Source organism: Impatiens glandulifera, chromosome 4 (genome assembly GCF_907164915.1).
Source record: "Impatiens glandulifera chromosome 4, dImpGla2.1, whole genome shotgun sequence".
NCBI lineage: Eukaryota > Viridiplantae > Streptophyta > Magnoliopsida > Ericales > Balsaminaceae > Impatiens > Impatiens glandulifera.
The window spans coordinates 16376172-16398850 of record NC_061865.1 but is presented as its reverse complement, the minus strand read 5'-3'; the positions used below and the strand labels follow the sequence as shown (position 1 = coordinate 16398850).

Sequence of the window (22679 nt, the reverse complement as noted above, 5' to 3'; positions counted from 1 at the left end):
ATTAATCGAGCAATTTTTATTGCCTTCAACCCTTCACTATTTAATATATTGAATTTTGTAGAATTTGAAAATCATTAATATTATGTTTGAGATATTATTTAGTGGTAAATATATTTTTAATTAATAAAATTTAACTTTCGAGTTTTCGAGTTCGAGTAGCTCGAATTGTAATCGAGCCGAGTTCGAGTATATATTTTGGTACTCGATCGAGTTCGAGTATTTATAATGTAATTCAAGTTGAGTTTGAGTAGTATGATACTCAGCTCAACTCAACTCGTTTACACCCTTAGGGTCGCGCACTATGAGCGTTTTTGATATTTTTATTAGACAAAATTAACCAGGTTAATTAATTTAAATATAAACTCAATCGTAAGTTAACGGGTATGCCAATTTTTAAAAATAATTATTTTCTTTAATTTAATAAAATATATATATATTTAAAAAATTAATGAAGGTGTATTAATTAAGAATGTAAAATATTTTCTTTTTAATTTTCTTAATATTATTTTTTAATAAATAATTATATATATAGATAAATAATTTTATTTTTATTAATTATTTTATATTTATATAATTATATATTAAAGGTATATAACAACTTATTTAAAAATTAATTCATAATATATTTATATAAAAATGAATTAATTTATTTAATTATTTGTTTCTCTTTATATTAAAAAATATGAGGTGAAAGTAGAAATTATCGAGTATGGAAAATGTCATTTTTAATATGAGTGTAATGATTTAATTTTAATTGTTAATGTTCATAATTCAAAACTTGCCAGGTAGTAATGTAATGATTAAATGTTCATAATTTATAATAAAAAAATCAATAATTCGAATCTCACTAGTTGCAAGTTTGAATAATTATAAAATTTTATATGAAAGAGTGCAAAATGATCGGAATGATAGATCAATTAGGGAACAAATGATATGTTGGTTAACCGAAGTGAGAAAGTCAATTATATAATAAGATGAGTGTGTACAAATGTGCTCAAAATGTTATTCTGATTGGTGTTGGTTAACTGAAGTAAGAAAGTCTATAATATGATAAGATGATTATGGAACTAAAAGTTATTTTGGTTGGTTGAAGTGAAGATGGTAAGAGATCGATAAGGAGGAGATTTTTGAGTGAATGAGAAGGTTTGTAATATGATACATAGTTCGGTTGCAGATAACAATGAATAAGTTGGTTACTCGATATGAGAGATAATAGATGTCGATAATGAGGCGATTTTTGGGTGAAATGAGAAGCTCTGCAATATGATATATATAGTTCAGTTACGAGTAACAATTGATATGTTGGTTACATGAATTTGCTCGAAATGATATTTTTTTAGTGAATGAGGCAAATGATAATTGTAATATTTTGTATTTTAACCGTGTCTTTTTGCAGCTTTTGTAGTTGCCGGGACTATGTGGTATGGTTCAACAACTACCCCGATCAAATTATTTGGGCTTACTCGTTATCAATGGGATTGGGGGTACTTTCAGCAAGAGATATGTCGAAGAGTAAGTGTTGGTCTAGCCGACAACCAAAGTTTAGTATAAGATTCCCGAAAAAATAGCTTTTTATGATTACATTGGTAATAATCTAGCCAAGGGGATTATTCCGAGCAGGCTCCATAGATATTGGGGATGGAATAGTGGTTGGATGGTTAGGACACTGTTTTTAGAGATAAAGAAAGATATGCATTTTTTTATGTTGTATGCCTACTTTTTTTAACATTTCCAGTTGTTTTGGTAGACAACAACGAAATTATTAGAGATGACGTTTCTTTTCGAAGAGCAGAATCAAAATATGGAAATCATTCTAATAACCTCTAATGACACTAATGGAGTTTCAAATTATATTATAGTTCTCTTGTTCTTCCAAAATATTAAAACTCGTTAGGTTCATTAATGTTTGTATATGCCGTATATTTGGATTATATATATATATATATATTGTTAGATAAATTCAGACCGGTTCAAATAAACCTAACTTAAATAAACTTCCCATGCAGGAACAAGGAACCGGACCGGATGAACTGAAGAAACCTAACCGGTCAAGCTACCAGACCGATCAAGAGTATTCGGAACGTGACCGGCCAAAGCTTAAAACCAGATTCATCAAACAGCCGATCAGCCATAAGAGAGAAATAACCGGAAGAAGTCCGGCCACATCACTACCAAAAGACATTCGGCCAAGTCAAATGACCGGCCAGTACAAGAAGACATTTCGGGTATCTGTTGAGAACGATACCAAAGGAACAGACTGAATACTTCCATATCCATGCAAGTCTGAGGAAAAACTGTAGGCTGCAGAAGACAGTACTACCGGATCATCCCACTTCGGGATAAGGAAGAAAGGAAATCTTCCAAGTACAGACAACTGTCCAACAGACAGTGCCTACATCAAGTAAAAGACAAACCCGGCAGGTTTGTCTTACACACCGGAAGAACATACCGCCAGGTCTGAGACAATACCAGGTCTGAGGTTTGACCGTCAGGTCTGAGGAAACGACCGCAGGTCTGAACATCTGAGACACTGAATCACTGCACCTCTGATCAGCCAATCAGATTCAAGGCAATGAAATATGACCGTTGGCACATTTCACCTATAAAAGGAGGCAGCTGAAGAAGAGTAAATGCAGCAACTTCAGGGGACTTAAGCGGGACATACATTGAGATAACGAGCGCTAAGAGCATTTACTATAAGTGATAAGAGTGTACTGTTATAGAAAGCCTAAGTGTTGAAAGTTAGAGTGTGTTTTACAATTTCGGTGTAAATTGTAAAAGTGTTATCGAGCAGGAAATAAGTCTCGATCGGCCTGTATTTGTATTCCTTAGTGAATATCCTTCTCGCGGTTTCGAGAGGAAGGGGTGACGTAGGAGTTTTATCTCCGAACATCCATAAAATCTGTTGTGTTATTTACTTTCTGCAGGCTTCATTATATAGCCGACTGACTTAACCAAACCGACTTTATACTAACCATACCGAATATCCAGATTACCGAAACCGACCCACCATTTCCAAATCTCCATCATCCGAAACCGACCGTGCCTATCATACAAGCGTGCCGCTTCAACCTGAAAGCAAACCTCTTCCGCGCTTGAACCTAGTTCAAGGGTTTGTGACAGGTTGTGTAGTATTGAAACCCCGGTGCTAATCTCTAACCGGATTAACCACCACCCTATGAGTGAGAACCGCTAACCGGTCCAACCCCCGGTCCACCAGCGGCGATCTAGATCCTAACATATATATATTTGTTTTTTCTCTATTATTTATTTTTTTAAATGTAAAATAATTGTTATATTTTTTTCAAAAGGATCAATTGAAATATATACTTTATTTTAATTGAAGTAATAATTTACATATATATATTACACTTAATATTCTCAATTTAATATACATATATATATTAAATTAAAATTATTTATATTATTTTTTTTATTCAATTAATAATAATTAAATTACAATTTTCCTTGTAATGAAAATATATTTTAATCAATTTGTTATACTAAATCAAAATCTACTTAATTATTTTAAATATTCTAATTAAGAATACTAATAATAACACTAAAATGATATATAGTAATGGATAAAATTTATATAAAAATCAAATAACAAAATGAGAATAATAGATAAATAAATAGTGTTAGAGTTTGTATTATTATTTTATTATTATACTATATTCTTACTACACATACAAAATTAAAAATAAATATAGTTCATTCTTTATCTTATATGTTAAACCAAATTACAATAATCTATGTAATTTCAATTGACTATTCTCCTTATAATTTATATCTTTCACACGACCTAAGTTAGACAAATTAAACCTACTCTAAATCTTGAATATAAGACATTGCATAACTCTAAGAAATGTAATTCTCGTTTAAACAAAAATATAATAATTCTCAATAATTATTAATTTATAAAATAAAGTGATAAGATAAATATTTATGTAAAATAGTTAGAACAATTAGAATTGTTACATTAATATTGTTTTACCAATTCTTGAATTTATAACTCAATAGAAAAATTAAAAAGATAGATGCATATTAATCAAATTATACACTACATACAACAATATTTTTTAAGTAACATCTTTAATATTTATTTATTCTTAAATAATTCATGGAAAGAAATACTATTAAGATTTTCATTAATGTTATAATAAAAATATACAATATAGGTAAAGAATTTTGTAATATAAGAAAGAAAATATGCAAAATAAAGTAAAAAATTTAATACATGGAGTATGGATTTAGTAAAAATATATATTTTTTTTAAATAGTTGGTCCATGTGGAGCTTTTTACATCACTAGAGGAATTTCACACACAAATAGCATAGGAGGTTGGCAATCTTGAATTTAATTATATAAATAGGCCCTCCCTAATCCATGCATACACATATCTCCTCTTTCACATTTCATCTAAACATCCTTAATTTGTAATTTAAAAAGCTATGGTGAGGATAAGCAAAGGGCGTAAAAAAATCACAATGGCGAAAATGCAAAATGAGAGCAACCTTCAAGTTACCTTCTCCAAGAGAAGAACTCCAGTGAACTAACTACACTTTGTGCTGCTGAGATGTTGGTTATCGTCTTCTCTCCGGGGAAGAAGGTGTACTCATTCGGTCACCCAAGTGTTGAGGAATTGGTTGATCGATTCATGGGTACTCATGGCTTGTCCTCCGGGCTTTCTCATGAGACCCAACAACTAGTGGAGGCTCACCGGATGTCTAACATAAGGGATATGCATACTCGACTCATGGAGGTTCAGGAACAATTGGAGGTGGAGAAAAGGCGTGGGGAGGCGGTGACTCGAGCCTTGCAGCATGGAAGGGAACATAGGTGGTGGGAGGGTTCAATTGAGAAGATGACATATCTTCAACTTGAGCAGCTCAAAGGGTCTCTCGAGAATGTGAAGGCCATGGTTGCTCAAAACATATAGGAGGTTTCCAACCCGCTTCATTTGCTTGCAGCTACTAGTGGACCACCTAGTTATCTTTAAGAATTCCTCAAAATTGATGGTTACAATATCTTCATTCCAAATATTACTTTCTACACAAAATTATCATTTTACTCTTCTTTAAACTCTTTTCTTTTCGTATGTTTTTTTTTATATTAGGTTTTTTTTGTTTTGTTCTAAAGTGTTGTCAATCATAGTGTAATAGCTACAATATTTAAATCATTTAAATTATAAAATAAAATATCAAAATATTCTTATTTTATTTTTATTAAATATAAATTAATATTTTAATAATTAAACTTAGATGAATATTAAACAATCTACTTTTTTTTTTAATTATTATTAAACAAGTTCTTTTTCCAACAAAATCCATAAATAACCTAAAATACCCAAAGTCCTTCATCTGTTCATCTTTGAGCCCATGTAATCCCTGATAATTACCTATACTATGTGAGTTTAAAAAAAATCCTTTTACACTTTAAATATATATATATATATATTACAAATATAATATTTAATGTTTAATATTAATAAAAACCAATTTGTCACAATGAGTTAATTATGCTTTTAAAGTATTTGTTATTCTTTGAGAGGGAAATATCTAAAGTCTATGACTTGGTTACCTTACCCTAAAAAAGCCTGCACAAATTTGCAAGGCTCCCTTTGATAGCCTAATATTCTAAAAATATTCTTATATTCCCCTCAATTTATATAATCCATATAACCTTATGCAATGGGATGAAATATGATCTAGTGTTACAATTTATCCATGAACATTAAAACTCAATGTCCAACATTTTTACTTCAAGTCAAATACTTTTTTTTACTACTAATTGATGTCAATATCAAAATTGATAAGAAAAATTAAGAAAGTTAATTTTCAAACCGGCCATACATTACAAGTTTTGAATATTTATTCTAAATAATCAAAAAGGGAGAAATTGATAAGAAAAATTAAGTAAAGTTAATTTTTGGAAAACTAAACAGTTGTTAACTTCTATGTGCAGGAGCAGATCAAACCGTATGAACCGGCTGGAGCTTCATCAACCGGCTGTTGAAATACTTCAAAGAAATCCAGTCCAAGTGATCAAGTCAAACATCAGAGGAACCGGTTTTTACTATCTCAAGTGACCGGCCAGCAAAGACAAAGTTCACATTCCAGCCGGATCATATTGTGTAAAAGACAAAACCGGAAACTCAATCTGCAAGAGTGACGTAACATGACGAAATAGACGTGTCTCGAAGAAATAAAAGAAGATAAGATCCGATCGGAAGCATGCGAGGAAAGCAATGCTGATTTACTGATCCGATGTTGACAACCGGAGGTGCATGCCTGACACGTGTTCGAATCTGAAAACCGGTTACGTCATCCTACACTCAAAGGTGTCTGCATGCTTGCCAAGTGTTGAGGAAGGTGAAACGTACAAGTAACCCTCCTGCACCGGCGTGACGATGGATCAACCAATCCCACGGTGAGAGAAGAATGTGACCGTTGGGATCTCATATACTATAAAAGGAAGATGAAACTACCTCATTAAAAGCATCAAGCAAGAAAGCGAATTCAATAAGCAAACAATATCGATAAGTTACAAAATCTTAGAGAGATAAAGTCTTTTGAAAGATCCAAAACCGGTGTGTCATAAACCGGAAGCTTTCTGTGTGTTTGTGTTGTGTTATTGTATTACATCAAAAGTGAGTTGGTGTAACCGGCGAGTAGCGAGTTGGGCTCGATCGGCAATGATATAGTTGTAACGTTGAAAGTTAGTGGAGATCCTTCTCATAACCTGAGAAGAAGGGGTGACGTAGGAGGGTTTGCTCCGAACATCCATAAAAAATCTCGTCTCGTGTCATTTTCTCTATTTCCCGCTTATTCACTTAATCTAACCTAACCAAAATCAATCTTACTCCTTAAACCGGTCCACTCATATCTCTAAAACTTACTCCTTCTAAAACATCATCTAAGTCGCATACGTTGCTTCAGACTGAAAAAGACATTTCCGCCCTTGAACCCGGTTCAAGAGTCTGTGACAGTTTGTGAAGTGCTGAGAACGGTTATAGTCTCTAACCGGACTATCACCAAAGTGTTGTGTGTTGTGTAAGCGGCCACCCTTCCTGAAACCGGAAACACCCCGGTCCTCCAAGGGCGTCCCCGATCCTAACAAAATTTGTGCTTATGATCTCCCTCAATTTATTTATTTATATATATATATATAATAACAATAAAAAATATATTTAAAAAACCTAATTTATATTTATATATATATATTATTTTTTATAACTTATTTTTATCACATAAAAGTTTATATATATATATGGTAAGAAATAGTGTGATAATAGGGAAGAAGGCTAATTTTATCACTGAATTATAATGAAATATTCACGTATATCATTGAAATAATTTTTGTTCGCTCGTATCACTGAAGTTGAGATTAATATTCATCTATGTCACTACTCCACCAAACCTCTAACCCCGTTAAATTTCTGTTAAATGAGATGACATGTGGAATTGACATGTCATCTTTTTTAATAAATATATTGACATATCATCTTTTTTTAATTAATATATATTATATATTTTTTATTTATTTAAAATTTTAAATAATAAAAATATTTACAAAATTATTAATAATTTCTCTCTCATGTCCTAATTAATTAAGGGCATTTGTACCAGCTTCCCTATTTTGTATCCCTAAAAGTAATATAAAATAATATCCCTATTTTAGAGAATCAAAATATAAATTATTCTACATCAGATTCCTTATCCTTATTATTTAGGGATGCTACAGTCATCCCTAAATATATTATTTTATTATTTAGGGATGCTAAAGTAATCCCTAAATATAAAGATTCATTGTTCATCATCCCTAAAAAATTATAAGGATAGGAAATTTGATAAAGCATTTTTTTACAACTTTTATATTATTTATCTTCATAATAGAGATAGAACACATTTTAAGGATTCTGCTACAAATGCCCTAAGCCCACCATTCTTCTTCTCCGATTCTTATTCTCCTAATCAACTTTTTCTTCTTACTTCAATCAGTCTCAAACAAAGTTCACAATGAACAATGATGACAGGTAATAAAGTTTACAAATCTTCTTCTTTCTGTTGAAGGCTTATTTCTGGATTATTGTTCTTGTTCTCTTCTTATATGCTTCCTTATCTCTTCATAGTTTGTTCACCTTTCTCTTCTTATATTTCTGGATTTTTGTTCTGTTTTAGAAAGGTGAATTTATCTGATTGATTATGGTTTATATTATTAACAAGAATGCATTATCAGGATAGCATTTACTTACCTCTGTTTTAGAAAGGTGAATATATCTGATTGATTAGGGTAAATTTTGGTTATCATTAGGTTTTTGTTACATGTGATAATTTTTATTACTTAATTCCTGTTTATGCTGTTGTAAACTTTGAATAATGTTCTGTTTTGTTGCTTTGAATTAATTACCCAAATACTTCCACTTATAAACAATGGCTAGACACTAAATGGATTTGGGTTCGACTATATAATGCCTATTGTTTTTTTTTCCAGATTGAATGATTATAAGTTGACTATATATCATGGAGGTAAATTGACTATATGTCATGAAAGAAACGAGGTATATGAACGAGTTTAAATTTATTTTCTTTATAGAAGATTTGGACAAATTAAGTTACTGGGATATAATGGATATAGTCCAGGAACTAGGATATATGAATCGGGTTGTCACAAAATTCTTTTATTGCATACCGAATCTAAGTTTAACCATAGGAATTATGGATCTAACTTGTGACAAAGACATCTTAGTTATGTCGTCATATTTAAGAGAATCAAAAAAGATAGATATCTACATTGTGGATGAGATACGCACAAATGAAATATATGTTGAAGATGAATTTGAAGAAGCAGTTGAAGTAGATAGTGGTGATGAAGATGATTCTACATATAAACCAACACCTTCTGATGAAGATGAGAATGAGAATGATTTAGATATTGATATAAATAGTGATGAAGATAGTTAAGATACAGTTGAGTATGATTCATCTGATGGATGTATTTAATGAGTATTATGGATTTGAGTATTATGAGTTTGGGTAAATGTATGATGGATGTATTTAATGAATGCAGTATTTTGAATTTAGGATGTATGGAATGATGAATTTGGGATGTATGGAATGATGAATTTTGGTGATCAACTTATGATATTATATGAATTTTTATTAATGTTATTTATGTATGTTTTTAGTTTATATTTTTGACTACTAAGTGAATTAGGGTAACAAGAAGATGAAAAATGTGTGGTTTATTTTATTATTTTAAAAATGTTACTAAAAATAAATGTTTAAAATATATTAATTTTAAAAAAAATGAATTTGGGTAAATGTATGAATCGATGTATCTAAAATGTAAGAGTTTTATTATTTAGAAATATGAAAAAATATATATATATATATTAATTTTTAAAAAATGACATGTCAATCACATGTGTCATCTTTTAACGGAAAAGATAACGGATTTGGATGTTTTGTTAACAAATGATATAGACGAACATTAATCTCAACTACATTGGTATGAACGAACAAAAATTAATTCAGTGATATATACATGAATATTTCATTATAGTTCAGTGATAAAATTGGCATTCTTCCCGTGTGATAATATCCTTATTAAATTTTTAATATATTAGTTTCGTTATAAACTTAGTATAATGTTTGTAGATTAAACATGATGGGAAAATGTATACTTCAAAATAGAACGTTTTTGAATTAATTTATCAATTATGTAATTCTTTATTTCTCTTAAATTGATTTAGAACTTAAAAAAAAATTCAACGTTTAGAACGTAGCCCAAAAAATAATCAACAAACTGTCAACGTTTGAAGTCGATCAAACGGTGCAAATTTCGGCAAACAGAAATCTTCTCCGGCTGCTACCTCAAACTTTTAAATCTGTTTTTGCTCTAATCTCTCTTGTTATTCTCAAAACTCAGTTAATTTAAATGAAAAATAATGTCTCTTCACATTATATGTTTTGAACCTAAATAAAGCTCCCACCAAGTTAGGTCTCTCCAACTAGAGGACAAAATCCAACATAAACATAAACCTAAACTATGTAATAGTTACAATATTTTTTCTATTTTAACAAGATATCAGAACTATGTTTTATATTTGAAGTAGAAGAATCTTAGTATTTTTCTGTCTTCATCCCTATTATTTTAGTAATGAATGAAGTGCTCTAATAAATTTATTATTATTATATATATATATATATATATATATATATTTTTAATAATTTCTACTCCTAAATTTTCTTATATATTTTCTTAATAATTTTTACTCCTAATTTTTTTTATAAGTTTTGTGAAACTCTATAGTTATTTTTATTAGTGGTTGTTTCTTATAAGTAGTTATTGTCTATTTTATTTGTTAGTCTTTTGGGAAACATGTAAGATTTCTTTTGGTTATTTAGTCGACAATGTTATCTCGTTGTTGAATAAATTACAATACTTTCACAAGTAACATCAAAATTATCTTTAAGTTATTATTACACCCAACAATTAATATTTATCATGTTTTCAAGTTCAATTTTTTTTCAAGTTAATTAAATGTTTATTACGCCATACTTAATTAAATGTTATAATAATATTTATCATGTTTTCAAGTTCAATTTTTTTTATTATGGTTATACCCTTTTTTGTTTAAAAAAATCATAAATGTAATAGACAAAGACAGTTATTTTTCTTTTCATAGAACTCTATTAAACTTTTTCATTATTTAACACTCTTTCTTAATTAGAAGTTTGAGAAGATAAAAAGAAGTGGTGGTCTGTCTAGGCCCATGTAAGTAGCGGGCTTGAACCAGTCTTCTTTCTTTGTATTTCAAATGATACTGAATACAATATAACTCTAATTATTTGATTTAGGGTTCTTGGTCAATCCAAAGATCAAAATCTGTGATTAACAAAGTTTGAATTTTTCACATTTGTTCTTCTGTCGGTAGAAGATGGCGTCATTCTTTCCGGATGAGATTCTAGAAAACGTTCTTTGTCGGTTGCCTGTTAAGTCTCTGCTCCGTTTAAGGTGCGTTTCTAAATCTTGGCTTTCTCTGATTAGTAGCTCTCGTTTCGTCAAATTGCATCTGAACAGATCAGTCCAAACCAAGAGCAACCTTAGCCTATTCCTGACAACCGGCCGCGAATTCTTTCGGTGGAATTTGTATTCCCTCGACCGCGATCTTCGCCCGACGGATGAGGTCGTAAACCACCCGATCGATAGCCATCCGTTTAGGTGTAAGTGCTATACAATCGGCTCTTGTGACGGATTGATCTGCTTGTCAAAGGCCTTTGATGATGATTCTGTCTATTTATGGAATCCATCAACAAAGAAAATTATAAAACTGCCTGAGTCACTGTCTAGCAAAGGCTACTATGATTGTTGTTATGGATTTGGTTACGATAATACTAATGACGATTACAAAGTGGTGAGAACTCGTTTGGATAGAGATGATCAAGGAGACATCATTGATTACCATATTCAGGTTTATAGTTTGAGATCCAATTCGTGGCATATGCCAGAGAAGTTTCATCACTGTCCAACTTATCAAGAAAAATTTGCCATAGCTTGTGGAGCTCTGCACTGGACTTCAGAAAACATAGAAGATGAAAAGGAAAATTGGATTGTTGCATTTGATCTCGGGACAGAGAAATACCGAGTAATTCCACAGCCTGAGTACAGTGGTTCTATTTGCTATACAAGTTTGAATAATTTTGAAGGATGCTTATCATTATCTTGTAATTACTACCCAAATGATGTTGTGGTTGTTTGGTTGCTAAATAAATATGGTGAGAAAAATGAATATTGGTCGAAATTGATTTCATTTACACATACAGAAGAGATGGATTACCCAGATTCTATAAAACCTGTTGCTTATTCAAAAAGTGGTAAGAAAATACTGTTGGAGATGGATGATAAGAACCTTGTTTGGTATAACTTAGAACAAGAGTCAGTTGAAGATATTGTGTTACATGATTTGGGACCTTTTTTTGATGTCTACTCTTGCTTGGAAAGTCTAGTCTCCGTCGATGTTACAGGCACATCAGCTGAAGCTATAACCAATGCTAAGGAGAATTGAAGAAGAAGAAAGAAAAGAAATGTGAGTAGATATATATCTTAAATTTGATAATATACATTCAATGTCTTTTTTGTCCTTATCTGAAAATCACAGGTTTCTTCATAACCAGATTTCATATTGCTAGTAGATGTCAAGATCTTGAGATTGCTAGTGTCAATAAGCAGAAACAATCCTCTTACTGTTCTCAAATTAGCCAACTCAGAGCTAATTAATATTGCCGTGAAACAAGATGAAATGGGAACTCAGAGATCAAAAATTCCTCCTGTTTTTTTGATAATGAGAAAGTTGCTAAATTTTGCTTATGAAGTTAATCCGATGTTGCATAATTTGGAAACACTTTTTCTGTCATATTTATTAAGTGATCCAAATGAGATTACATTTGAAAACAAAACTTAATTATTGTTTGTTGTATTCAGAAACAAAAACAGAAGTGATTTCAAATAGGCGTTATACGAGTCACTAAGTCACTGTATTTGGTTTGCGATTATAGATTATGATTGATAACTAGAGTATGATCTGATCAAGATTATGTATTTTTCTTTGACAGAAGAAGAAAAGTGACGGTGATAGTGGAGGAGTGGTGGAAAGATGAAGAAACAAACAATCAAAGATTACTTGAGGGTAAAGTAAAAAGTAGATGACTGCTTTGGTTAATGGTATATTACTGCATACTAGAAATTGGTTGTTGTAATTTGGAATTAAAACGACTTGGCTGGCAGTGAATCTCACTTGTTGAGTTCTAAGACCATTTCAAAATTTATAACTCATCTTATTAATTTCATGCCTTATGTCAAATCTCATATCTTTTTTTCATTTCAGTAAGTATTATTAGGAGTCGCCCCTAAAGTTATGGGGTCTTTGTTTCGTATTCACTAGAATCTAGGTTTCATGTGACCACCTAAAGAGGCATTTTCAAGTTAAGTTATTTGTTTGAAAATTAATTTGTGAAACTCTTTCATTCTAGCTGAATGATAGGTTTAAGATATATTATCCGAAAAATTTTAAAGATTAAACGTTAATATTCAGAATTGTGCATGCTGTTACTTTCTCTGGAATCTTGGTTCTTTCAAGTAATAGATGCAGATAAAAGGGGCAAGATATCATTCTCGGGAATATATTAATTTGTGGGATAGAATGGAGGAAGTGAAACCTAAGTGCATAGTGGAAGGTCAAATAAATTATAAAATGCTAGTATCTAAAAGATTTGAATAACAAAATAATCTGCGCAGGGATGGAATGGTTACTTAAAAACAACTGAAATATGAAGACAAATAAAGAAACATAAAATAATTAAAAAACTTAACTTAAAAACAAAATATAAAATCTTCGAGCACGAAGATATTTTAAGAGAGTAATAAGATTACCTGTCGAGTTTATATTTTTGTCGGATCTTACCTCTACGTTATGATAATCACTTTGTGAATTGACATAATCGATCGTTTATAATTGTCGAAAGTTCACATATTCAGGCAATTTAATTCTCTACCCAAATTTTCAACAAAAAATTTGACATAACTAATTGAACCTTTTCAATATCTAAAGTAGATTTCTCTATTTTTTTTTCTAATATTAAGTTTAAGCATTTTTCAATTTCTTTGTTCTTATTTCATATAAACAAGCAATATTAAGGATAATGAAATAAATGTACCGAACATTGGATATTCAGATATTCAATATAATATGCAAGAAGATCCTCTCTTCTAGCCTAACGATAACAAGAATGAATATTCTCAATTTTTTTTGAGATTTTGAGTTTAAATCTGTCAGACGATAATTTTTGCGTCTAGTTAAATGGTTAAGTGTGTTTGACCTGTTGTCCCATTTTCTATGCAAGAAGAAGAAATAAGCATTATTAATAAAATTAAATAAGCATTGTCATTCATTCTTAAACTACATTCACTCTCTCCGTTGCCCTCTTTGCCATTTTTCAGTTTCTTTTGTTTTGTTGTTAGAACTTGTGTCCCACTTACATATCATTATTGTATATTCAGAGACAAAATCTCCTTGTTTTGGAACTTGGGTGGTTTCTTTTTTTTTTTTTTTTTTTGATTGTTATCTCAAATAAATTATGTTTTAATTCATATTAGAGAAATTCACCAAAGTAGCTCAATGATAATAGTTGACTTAAGAGATCAAGAGGTCACGTGTTTATTTTCATGACTATAAGTGTCATGCTAATTCTCCTTAATTATTTTTTTTTTATCATGGGTGGCATATACAATTTGAACACAAACAGTCTCATTTTTTTCCCTAAATAATTTATGCAATTTAAACAGAAAACCATTTAAACACAACGACAAAAACATACAGGAGCTCCAGAATTCTCTAAGGAGCAGTAAACTCACAAATAAATCAACATGTTTTCGAATCTAACATAGACATCGCTATTATACTATATGAATAAAAAAAATTAGTGTAACGCACTAACCCATCATTCAAAAATGACAGGTATGTTATACTTTTTTTTTCCATTGTATATTTGAAATGCAAATAAATGTGATTAGTGATTTAACTTAACTTCTAGCTCCAAAATTATTAATTTGGTTCGTAATCTTTTGTAATAATCACAAGCATACTCACCATCACTTCTGATATTTATAAAAATATGATTTTTTTTATTTGATATTAAAACTGTAAATGAAATAAAAAAATATTGATAATATTTTTATCTATTTTTTATATTATATATTTGACATTTTTAGCATTTCATTTATAAATTTAAGTGATTTAAAATATTTATTTAAAATTTTAAGAAATTTGCTCCATTTCATTTATAAATTTAAGTGATTTAATTTTTTTTTATCTATTTTAAGAAATTCATGTATAAAACAAAATATTAAAAATACATCATTTTTATCTCCATCTATTTCACCATTATGTGGTTGGGTTTATCAATATATTATAATCTTACAAAATTATTTACACCAAACATATATTCTTACAAAAAGATTATTAATAATACACTCTACAGTTATTATAAAATAAATAATTTATAGAATTGTTAAATTAAATAAAATAATCAACTGTTTAATAAAAAGAGAAACAAACTTAATATTTTAGAAGATAATCATCGGAGAAAAATAAACTTAATGTTCTAGATGCACACCTCTCTGTACAAAGTTCTTGTGAGATTACTCTTAATTAATAATTTTTAAATAATTTAGAACCTAACATAATTATTTTTTAAAATTCTACTTTTTTTATATGTTTGTAGACACTCACATTTTACTCTTATATCTATAATTAAATTTGAATTTATTTAAATAAAATAAAAATGGTACAAATAAATCAAATAATATTAAATAGATTAAAATGAATTTTTATCTATTTAATTTTATTGTGGTTTGTGTTTGTTTTGCAGATTGAAGAAAATAATATAACAATGCCAAATCAAACGGACTTAGACACAATTAAATACCTAGACCTCAGAAGAAGAACAGTATCAAACAACACCTAACCTTTTTATTTTCCTTTCCCCTTTCATTTTCTTGATCGACAACCTGCTTATCTCTCCCCAAAATAGAGCAAATTAACATGGTCAGTCGAGAAAGTTAGAGATTATGGATGGCAATGGGCGGTTTGGAATGGGGAATGCATTTTTATAACCGCCTTGTTTTTTATCGACAATTTTTTTAATACCATTCCCGTCCCGTTCAGTTTCGAGGAATCCCCACGGGCACCCTCAATAAAATACTTTTTATAAAAATAAAAACTTATAAAATAATATTATATAAACGTATTTTTTAATATAATATATATGGTAATATATTGAAATTTCATATTATTATAAAGAAATAAAATTTACAATTCTTATAAAATAGAGTGAATAAATAAATATATTGGTGATTTAATATATTTAATTGTGTTTTATAGTATTTGGGACATAATCGGGGTGAGATCGAGGCAGTGGACACAAATATCATCCCGCCCAATTTCTGTTCGGTTTCGGGGGAAAACTGTCCCAAACGGGGTAATTTGATTCGTTTTTCGCGGGACGAATTCAAATTGTCATCCTTAATAGAGATCTAGTACACCAAAACGTTCTGAAAAAATGTCAAACAATCCTAGAGACACGATAAACAAAAGGTCGAGAAAGGAGAGCTAGAAAATGGAGGATCTTCACATTCTCAAAAGGAGGAGAAACAGAGAAAAGAGGAATAGAGCGAGAGATCGACGATGTCCATTGTTTAATTAGTCGAAACTTTCAGATTTTGGGCGATTGGAGCTAGGAATCAGTGTTGGTTTCAGGATTGATTGGAATATCCTACTTGAACGATCCGTACCATTTCCTGAGTTTCACTACTCGTCTACATGTACTAACGTTTATATTTTTAGATTTAGGACAATGAATAATGACATAGACACATGTTTAGGAACAAAATTATATAAACTAGACACATGTTTAGGCTTGGATGATTATCTTTAGACGCATGCCCAATGATTGAATAAACAAATAAGGTGTAGACTAATGTTTTTTTAAATGAACGAAAGTTTAAAGTAGAGACTATAATGTGACAAACACATGAGACAAAGCGTGAGAGCCCTTTCTCATGTGTAACCAAACACCGAAACAAGAACAAAATCTCTAAAATGCATTTTAACACACAAAATATTTTTATTTTCTAATTTTTCGAGTATTAAATTAGGTGACAAGTCTAAAAAAGTTAAAACTAGTCTAAATCAATGTTTTTAAATGCACTCTAGTCAAGACCACATTTTAGTTTCCCGTCCCACTCGAGACTCGAGAGGAAAGTGAGTTATGAGGCTCGACTATCGAGCAACAAAAATCCCTTCTTGGGAAGGGTCGATTTTTGGCGTTACAGTTTTTCTGACAACTCTGATAGGAATTAGTCAATGTTTAACTTGAAATAAACTTTTGACAATTCATAAGAATAATATTTTACACTTTCGAACCAAAAAATCTTAAAAGTAAAAAAATCCAAAAGACAAAAATAATAAATAATAAATAAAGGCTAAAAGTGTACGTACATAACCCAACTTTGTTTTTTAATATGCATTGGTTCTAATCTTGGGTCCGTCACCATTTGTTTTGAGGTAGTACATGTTGTGCATTGTGCAACATAATATGTACAAAGATTAGTCAATGAGTAATGACGATATGTTCAAATTTGAGCGATGATGCGAGAGGATGAACATAAGATCGATCCTTCTCCCCGACGATGAGGTCCCTTTCAAGGGATATGCATTGTGGGGATGAGGAAAAAATCCCAATTGAGACGACGCTTCCTCTTATCGACGATTTTTTATGCTCTCCGACCGGGGTGAGTGGACTCTCTCTTATGTTTTCTCCATAGAAGAAAATTTCCGATTACGATTCCCAAGACCTAGACATTCTTCATTCCTAAATGTTCAAGCCACGTCGAAAGCCTTTACGTGCCTACTATACTTATGTAAATACATGTATGTATTTAGTTAGATAGGTGTCCATGAGTACATTTTAGCATTTAAAAAGCATCATGCTTGCTTTTCTTTAATGTTTGTCTTGTAGGTATGTCTACGCTACAAACTTAGCCATTTAGATAACCACGAGATATTCAAGCTGGACGAGATGACATCTTTTGAGGACAATGATTTATCCATAAAAGTCATAATCAAACAAAAATTTCAATGTCTCTTACTCTTCTGAGCCGAACAACACGAAGACGACGACAGTCTCGACAAGAAAGAGATTTGAGATTTGTGACTAAGTTTCTACAAGAGGAATGTCAAAGTATACGAAGAAGACGAAAGGCCATATGGCGAGGAAAGAAGGAGTTCAAAGAAGTCTCGATTTTTTTCTTTCCATTGAATATAAAATATTTTTTATACTTTGTAAAACATTGTGCGCATTGTAAGTCATGGAAGGGGTTGAATTCTCGTAACAATTTGTTTTGTTTACAACTAACCCCCACTTTCAAATACTTTCATTTAAAATAAAACCAATGAATTGGAAAGTGTGCGCCTACTTCCCTTAGGTATGCATAAATGATGCCACAGTTCATCATATGATTGATGTTATTTCTTATTAACAGGCTCTTCATGGAGAACTATAAATGAAATACATTGATTGAAATTATCATAAAAGTTACATAGTTGATTAGGCTTCACATACACAATATTTGCATTGCATATAGACATTGAAGAGTCATCACTCCATAAGACACGCGTTTATGCCATTTTGACTTTCCCTTACTTCGAGACAAGGACAACCATGTCATCTAGACGAAGATATTTTTCAATCCACACAACGATCATGAGAAATGCAAGGACGGAAATGGAAATCGTTTCTTTAAAGTCCTATACATTGGTATGCTCAACATCATGGACGTAAGCCTATTTTATCCTTTGAAGAATATTTAAATTAATTCAAAAAAATAGAGTAACTAGAAAAGTTAACCATGTGACAATGAATCAATTCATTATGGATATACACGCATGCGAAAAATGTTATCTCGATGTAAAAATTAAGAGATGATGCGCTCCATTGATGGGAGACTTATTATAGTTTGATGGAGCCTTGACAAGCTACCATATGAATAAATGATGAAATCTCGAAGCAACTTAAGTATGCAAAAAATTCTAAGGACAAATATGTTATTCAGGATGGTCACACATATTCATCAACCTTGAATCGAGGACACGATCTCTTGATCACGACCCACAACTTCAAATCCTAAGAGCTCGACTAAAGATCGAATACAAGGACGGGATGTACATCGCTCATCAACATCATATGCACCACTACGCTCAACAAACTTGAAGTGGCCTCGTTAAATCCTTTTGAAGAACATTTGATTCCATTCGAACAAAAAGGTAGCTAGAATAGTCAATCATATAAATGGAGCAATGCATTGCGGATAGGAAAGCATGTGAAAAATGCTAATTCGGTATAAAAACCGAGAGATGATGTACTTCATTAATGAGAGGCCTATTATAGTTTTGATATGGCCTTAACAAGTTATTCGCATGACATCTCGGAGCGACCCGAACAAGTGGCGATGTCCGATATAAATCTGAAGTCGGCAATAATTGTGTTCGTATTATTGGTCTTCAATTAAGACATGATCTCTCAATCATAAGTAATAACTCTAAGTCCCAAGATCGCAACTACATATTAGACTCTAGAACGATTCTTGTGAAAAAGAATTACAACGTCTACTCAAGCTAATGAGTCAAACATTCAAGGTAAATCACAGAATATGATAAAGTACCTTCCGAAAACCTAAGAACAAAATTAGGACATGATCTCTTAATCATAACCAATGACTCTAGATCGTAAGAATGCAATTAAAACTCATACTCAAGGACGATGTTCATGGAAAAATAATCTTAATGTCTACTCGAGCTAGTGAGTCAAACATTCAAGGTGAATCACAAAAGACAATGAAAAGATCTCTTGGACAACCTGATGACAATATTCCTTCCCATACTTGATTGATGGTAGACTTGGATGTCTAAAATTGCCATGAATGAAGAATTTGGAAATTATGAACACTTTGTAGGATTGCATTTATATGCATGCATTAACATAATTTGCATTAAAAACATTTGCATCAACAAACAAAAAAAAATAATGAAAATGATGATAATAACATCAAAAAGAATAAAATCTTAGTTTTACACTAAGGGCACTAAAAAATGATGATGAATGAAAAACAAAAAAAAAGAAAGAAAGAAATTATAAAAAACGATAATAAAACCCTAGTTTTCATGCTAATGAGTTTTCTAATAAATATCATTGTAGTTCATACGCTATGTCATCTTAAAAAAATAAATAAAAACCACGAAGTATGTCAATGACCTAATTTATTGTCAAAAGATATGTAGGCAACCCTCTGGCTATCTACACAGTTAGTCTATGGACTATAGTGACGTACAATTAATGTATTTGATTTTCTACTTGATTCGAAAAACGATAAAAATCCCCTTAGCTATTTCACACAACTGATCTAGTGTGAAATTAATGTATGTGTAAGATTTCCATCAGCATAAGGACGTAAAACTTTTCGGTTATCTCGCATAGCTGGTATTTAGATCAAAAATATTGACATCAATACACTATGTTCATCAATTCGCAAAATAATGAAAATATTTTGGCTATCTGACATAGTTGGTCTTCAAACCATAATAGTTTGAGATTAATACACTGTTTTCATCAGTCCAAAGGAAGACAAAAAATATTGTACAACGTTTCATAATGTCTCGACATCCATGCCTGGACAAGACATTTGCGTCACCAGTCAACACCTTGGCAATAGTTATAAGCATTTAAAATTTACACTCCAATTTATAATATTAAAATAATTATTTTGATTTATTTTTAAATAAATAAAATCAAAATAATTAACCCCATGCAAAATCCCATTTAAAACAATTAATTAGGATTAATTATTGTGCTAACTAATTAAATTAATTAAGGGTTAAAGTCATAACAACAAAACAAAATTATTTAGGATAAATGTTGTACTCATTTTATCTTAAAATAATTTTACAAAAATTAAAGGGATAAAATAAATAATTTAGAATTAATTGTTGTATTATTTCATCTAAAAGAATTTTTTATTTAAACTCTACAAATATATTAAAAATTGGTAAAATATTTGACATATTTATTTTAATATTTTGTGTATTTAAAAAGATCAAAATTAAAGACAAAAGGTTGAAAGAAAAATCAATTTCAAACAAACACTTAAGGATTTAATAAAAATATATCAGTAATTCAGTGTATTCAAAACTAAAAGGATTCGTTGTAGTAGGAATTACAATTATCGGATGAGCGCTGAAATATCATCTAGCGCCCAAGAAGCTGTCGCATAGCCCGTTGTAGTAGAAGAAATGTCGTCCGGACTGTAGGAGATCAGCTAACACAGACGTTAGCTTCGTCCCTCCGAACGCTAACGGAACGTCAACTTCTAACGGAACGCAAACAAAATGCCAAGCCTAAAGCGACGTCATTTTGGCCTCCAGTCTTCTTCATGGCGACGTCGAGCAGATAAGGATAAAGATCTGTGGTTGATTTTGCCAAGTTGGAACTCAACCGTTAGTCCATCAAAATGGTTGATTCGAAATGTGAAATGATCACCCTATCATGGTGATCATTTCCCCTATAAAAGTAGGCATCGTCACTACCTACTCTGGCCACTTAAGGCAAGAATAAACAAAATGTTATTAATGACTTTTGGTTGATTTGATCCATTATGATGGATCAACCAACTTAGGAATGCTTTAAATAGCTTCCCTAAGTAATTTAAAAGCCAAGGAACCCACCATACACCTTCAAATCAAATAAAATAAAAAATCCATCAATAAAAGAGTGTTCCTGTTTAAGGATCGATGGAATTTCCTGTTTAAACCCTTGAAACTTGAATCAGAGCATCCCGAAAGATTCTTTAAGGATCAAAGAGTGTTCTTCAATCCTTGCTAAGGTTCCAATCACCCTCTAATTTATATTTACAGTTTGAATTTAAAAAATTTATATTGCAAATTGCATAAACTTATATGCTTGTTGTTTATGTTGTTTTATGGTTGAATAATGATCATATGATCATTTAGTAACTATATGGATAAGATATAATCAATCAATCGATCTAATAAGAAAAAACTCAATTTTGAATTTAAAAAAAAACGGGTTTGTTGTTCTTGGGTTAATTCTGTTGAATCACTGCCTAGAAAGTTTCTGAACATGATTGTAATCATGTTGGACAATTGTTTGGATCATGTTTGAATCATCCCGGTCATGTTTGATCAAAATCAAAATTTTAAAAAGAAATGAAAATTTTTAGTTCTTGAATTGGTTTAAACAAACAGCCAATGTTCTTGTTTTGGTACCAATCAAGTATATGTGATATATGGAAGTTAATGGATAGCTCCTTACATTTCAAAACAACTTTAAAATCAAAAACCCAAATTTTGATCACAAATTGTTTTGAACAAATTGATCATCAGCCAGGTCGATTGATACTTTGAGATGATGATCAACATGTTCCTGAGAGCTTTGTGAAGCTATTTAAGCTCTTGTATTAAAGAATCAGAGCTAAAAAGCGAATTACCAAACTTGCACTTTGGTGTTCTTGAGGATCGAGAATCTTCGGTTAGGACCGAGAAAATTCAAACATAGGATTGAGATCTAGAACCGAGAGGTCCGATCGATATCATTGAGCTAGGACCGAGAGGTTCGACAAAGGATTTTCATCCAACACCGAGAGGTCTGATTCTGGGATCGAGACTCCCAAGACCTAGGACCAAGAGGTCTAACCTTGGGATCGAGAATCTTAAACCTATGACCGAGAGGTCTGAGTTCGGAACTGAAACTCTTGAGACCTAAGATAGAGAGGTCTAACCTTGGGACCGAGAATCTCAAACCTAGGACCGAGGTTTGAGTCTAGGACCGATACTCCCGAGACCTAGGACCGAGAGGTCTAACCTTGTGACCGAGAATCCCAAACCTAAGGTCGAGAGATCTTAGTTTAGGACTGAGACTTCTAAACCCTATGACCGAGAAAACCAACCTTAAGACCAAGTGTCCTAAACTTGGGACCGAGAGCTCCCAAATACAAGACTGAAGAACTTAGCCCAGAGATAGCCCGTGACTGAGGGGTTTATGCAC

At 31.1% G+C, this 22679-nt stretch overlaps 2 protein-coding genes across 2 annotated transcripts; both read left to right on the top strand.

The window, feature by feature from the left end:
- Positions 1 to 4579: 4579 nt before the first annotated feature.
- On the top strand, positions 4580 to 4942 carry LOC124934823 (agamous-like MADS-box protein AGL62). The gene has a single exon (XM_047475323.1). The coding sequence runs from the start codon at positions 4580 to 4582 to the stop codon at positions 4940 to 4942; it is 363 nt and encodes a 120-aa protein (XP_047331279.1).
- Positions 4943 to 10834: 5892 nt separating this feature from the next.
- LOC124936852 (F-box protein CPR1-like) lies at positions 10835 to 12094 on the top strand. The gene has a single exon (XM_047477376.1). The coding sequence runs from the start codon at positions 10946 to 10948 to the stop codon at positions 12071 to 12073; it is 1128 nt and encodes a 375-aa protein (XP_047333332.1). The 5' UTR covers positions 10835 to 10945; the 3' UTR covers positions 12074 to 12094.
- The last annotated feature ends 10585 nt before the right edge of the window (positions 12095 to 22679 follow it).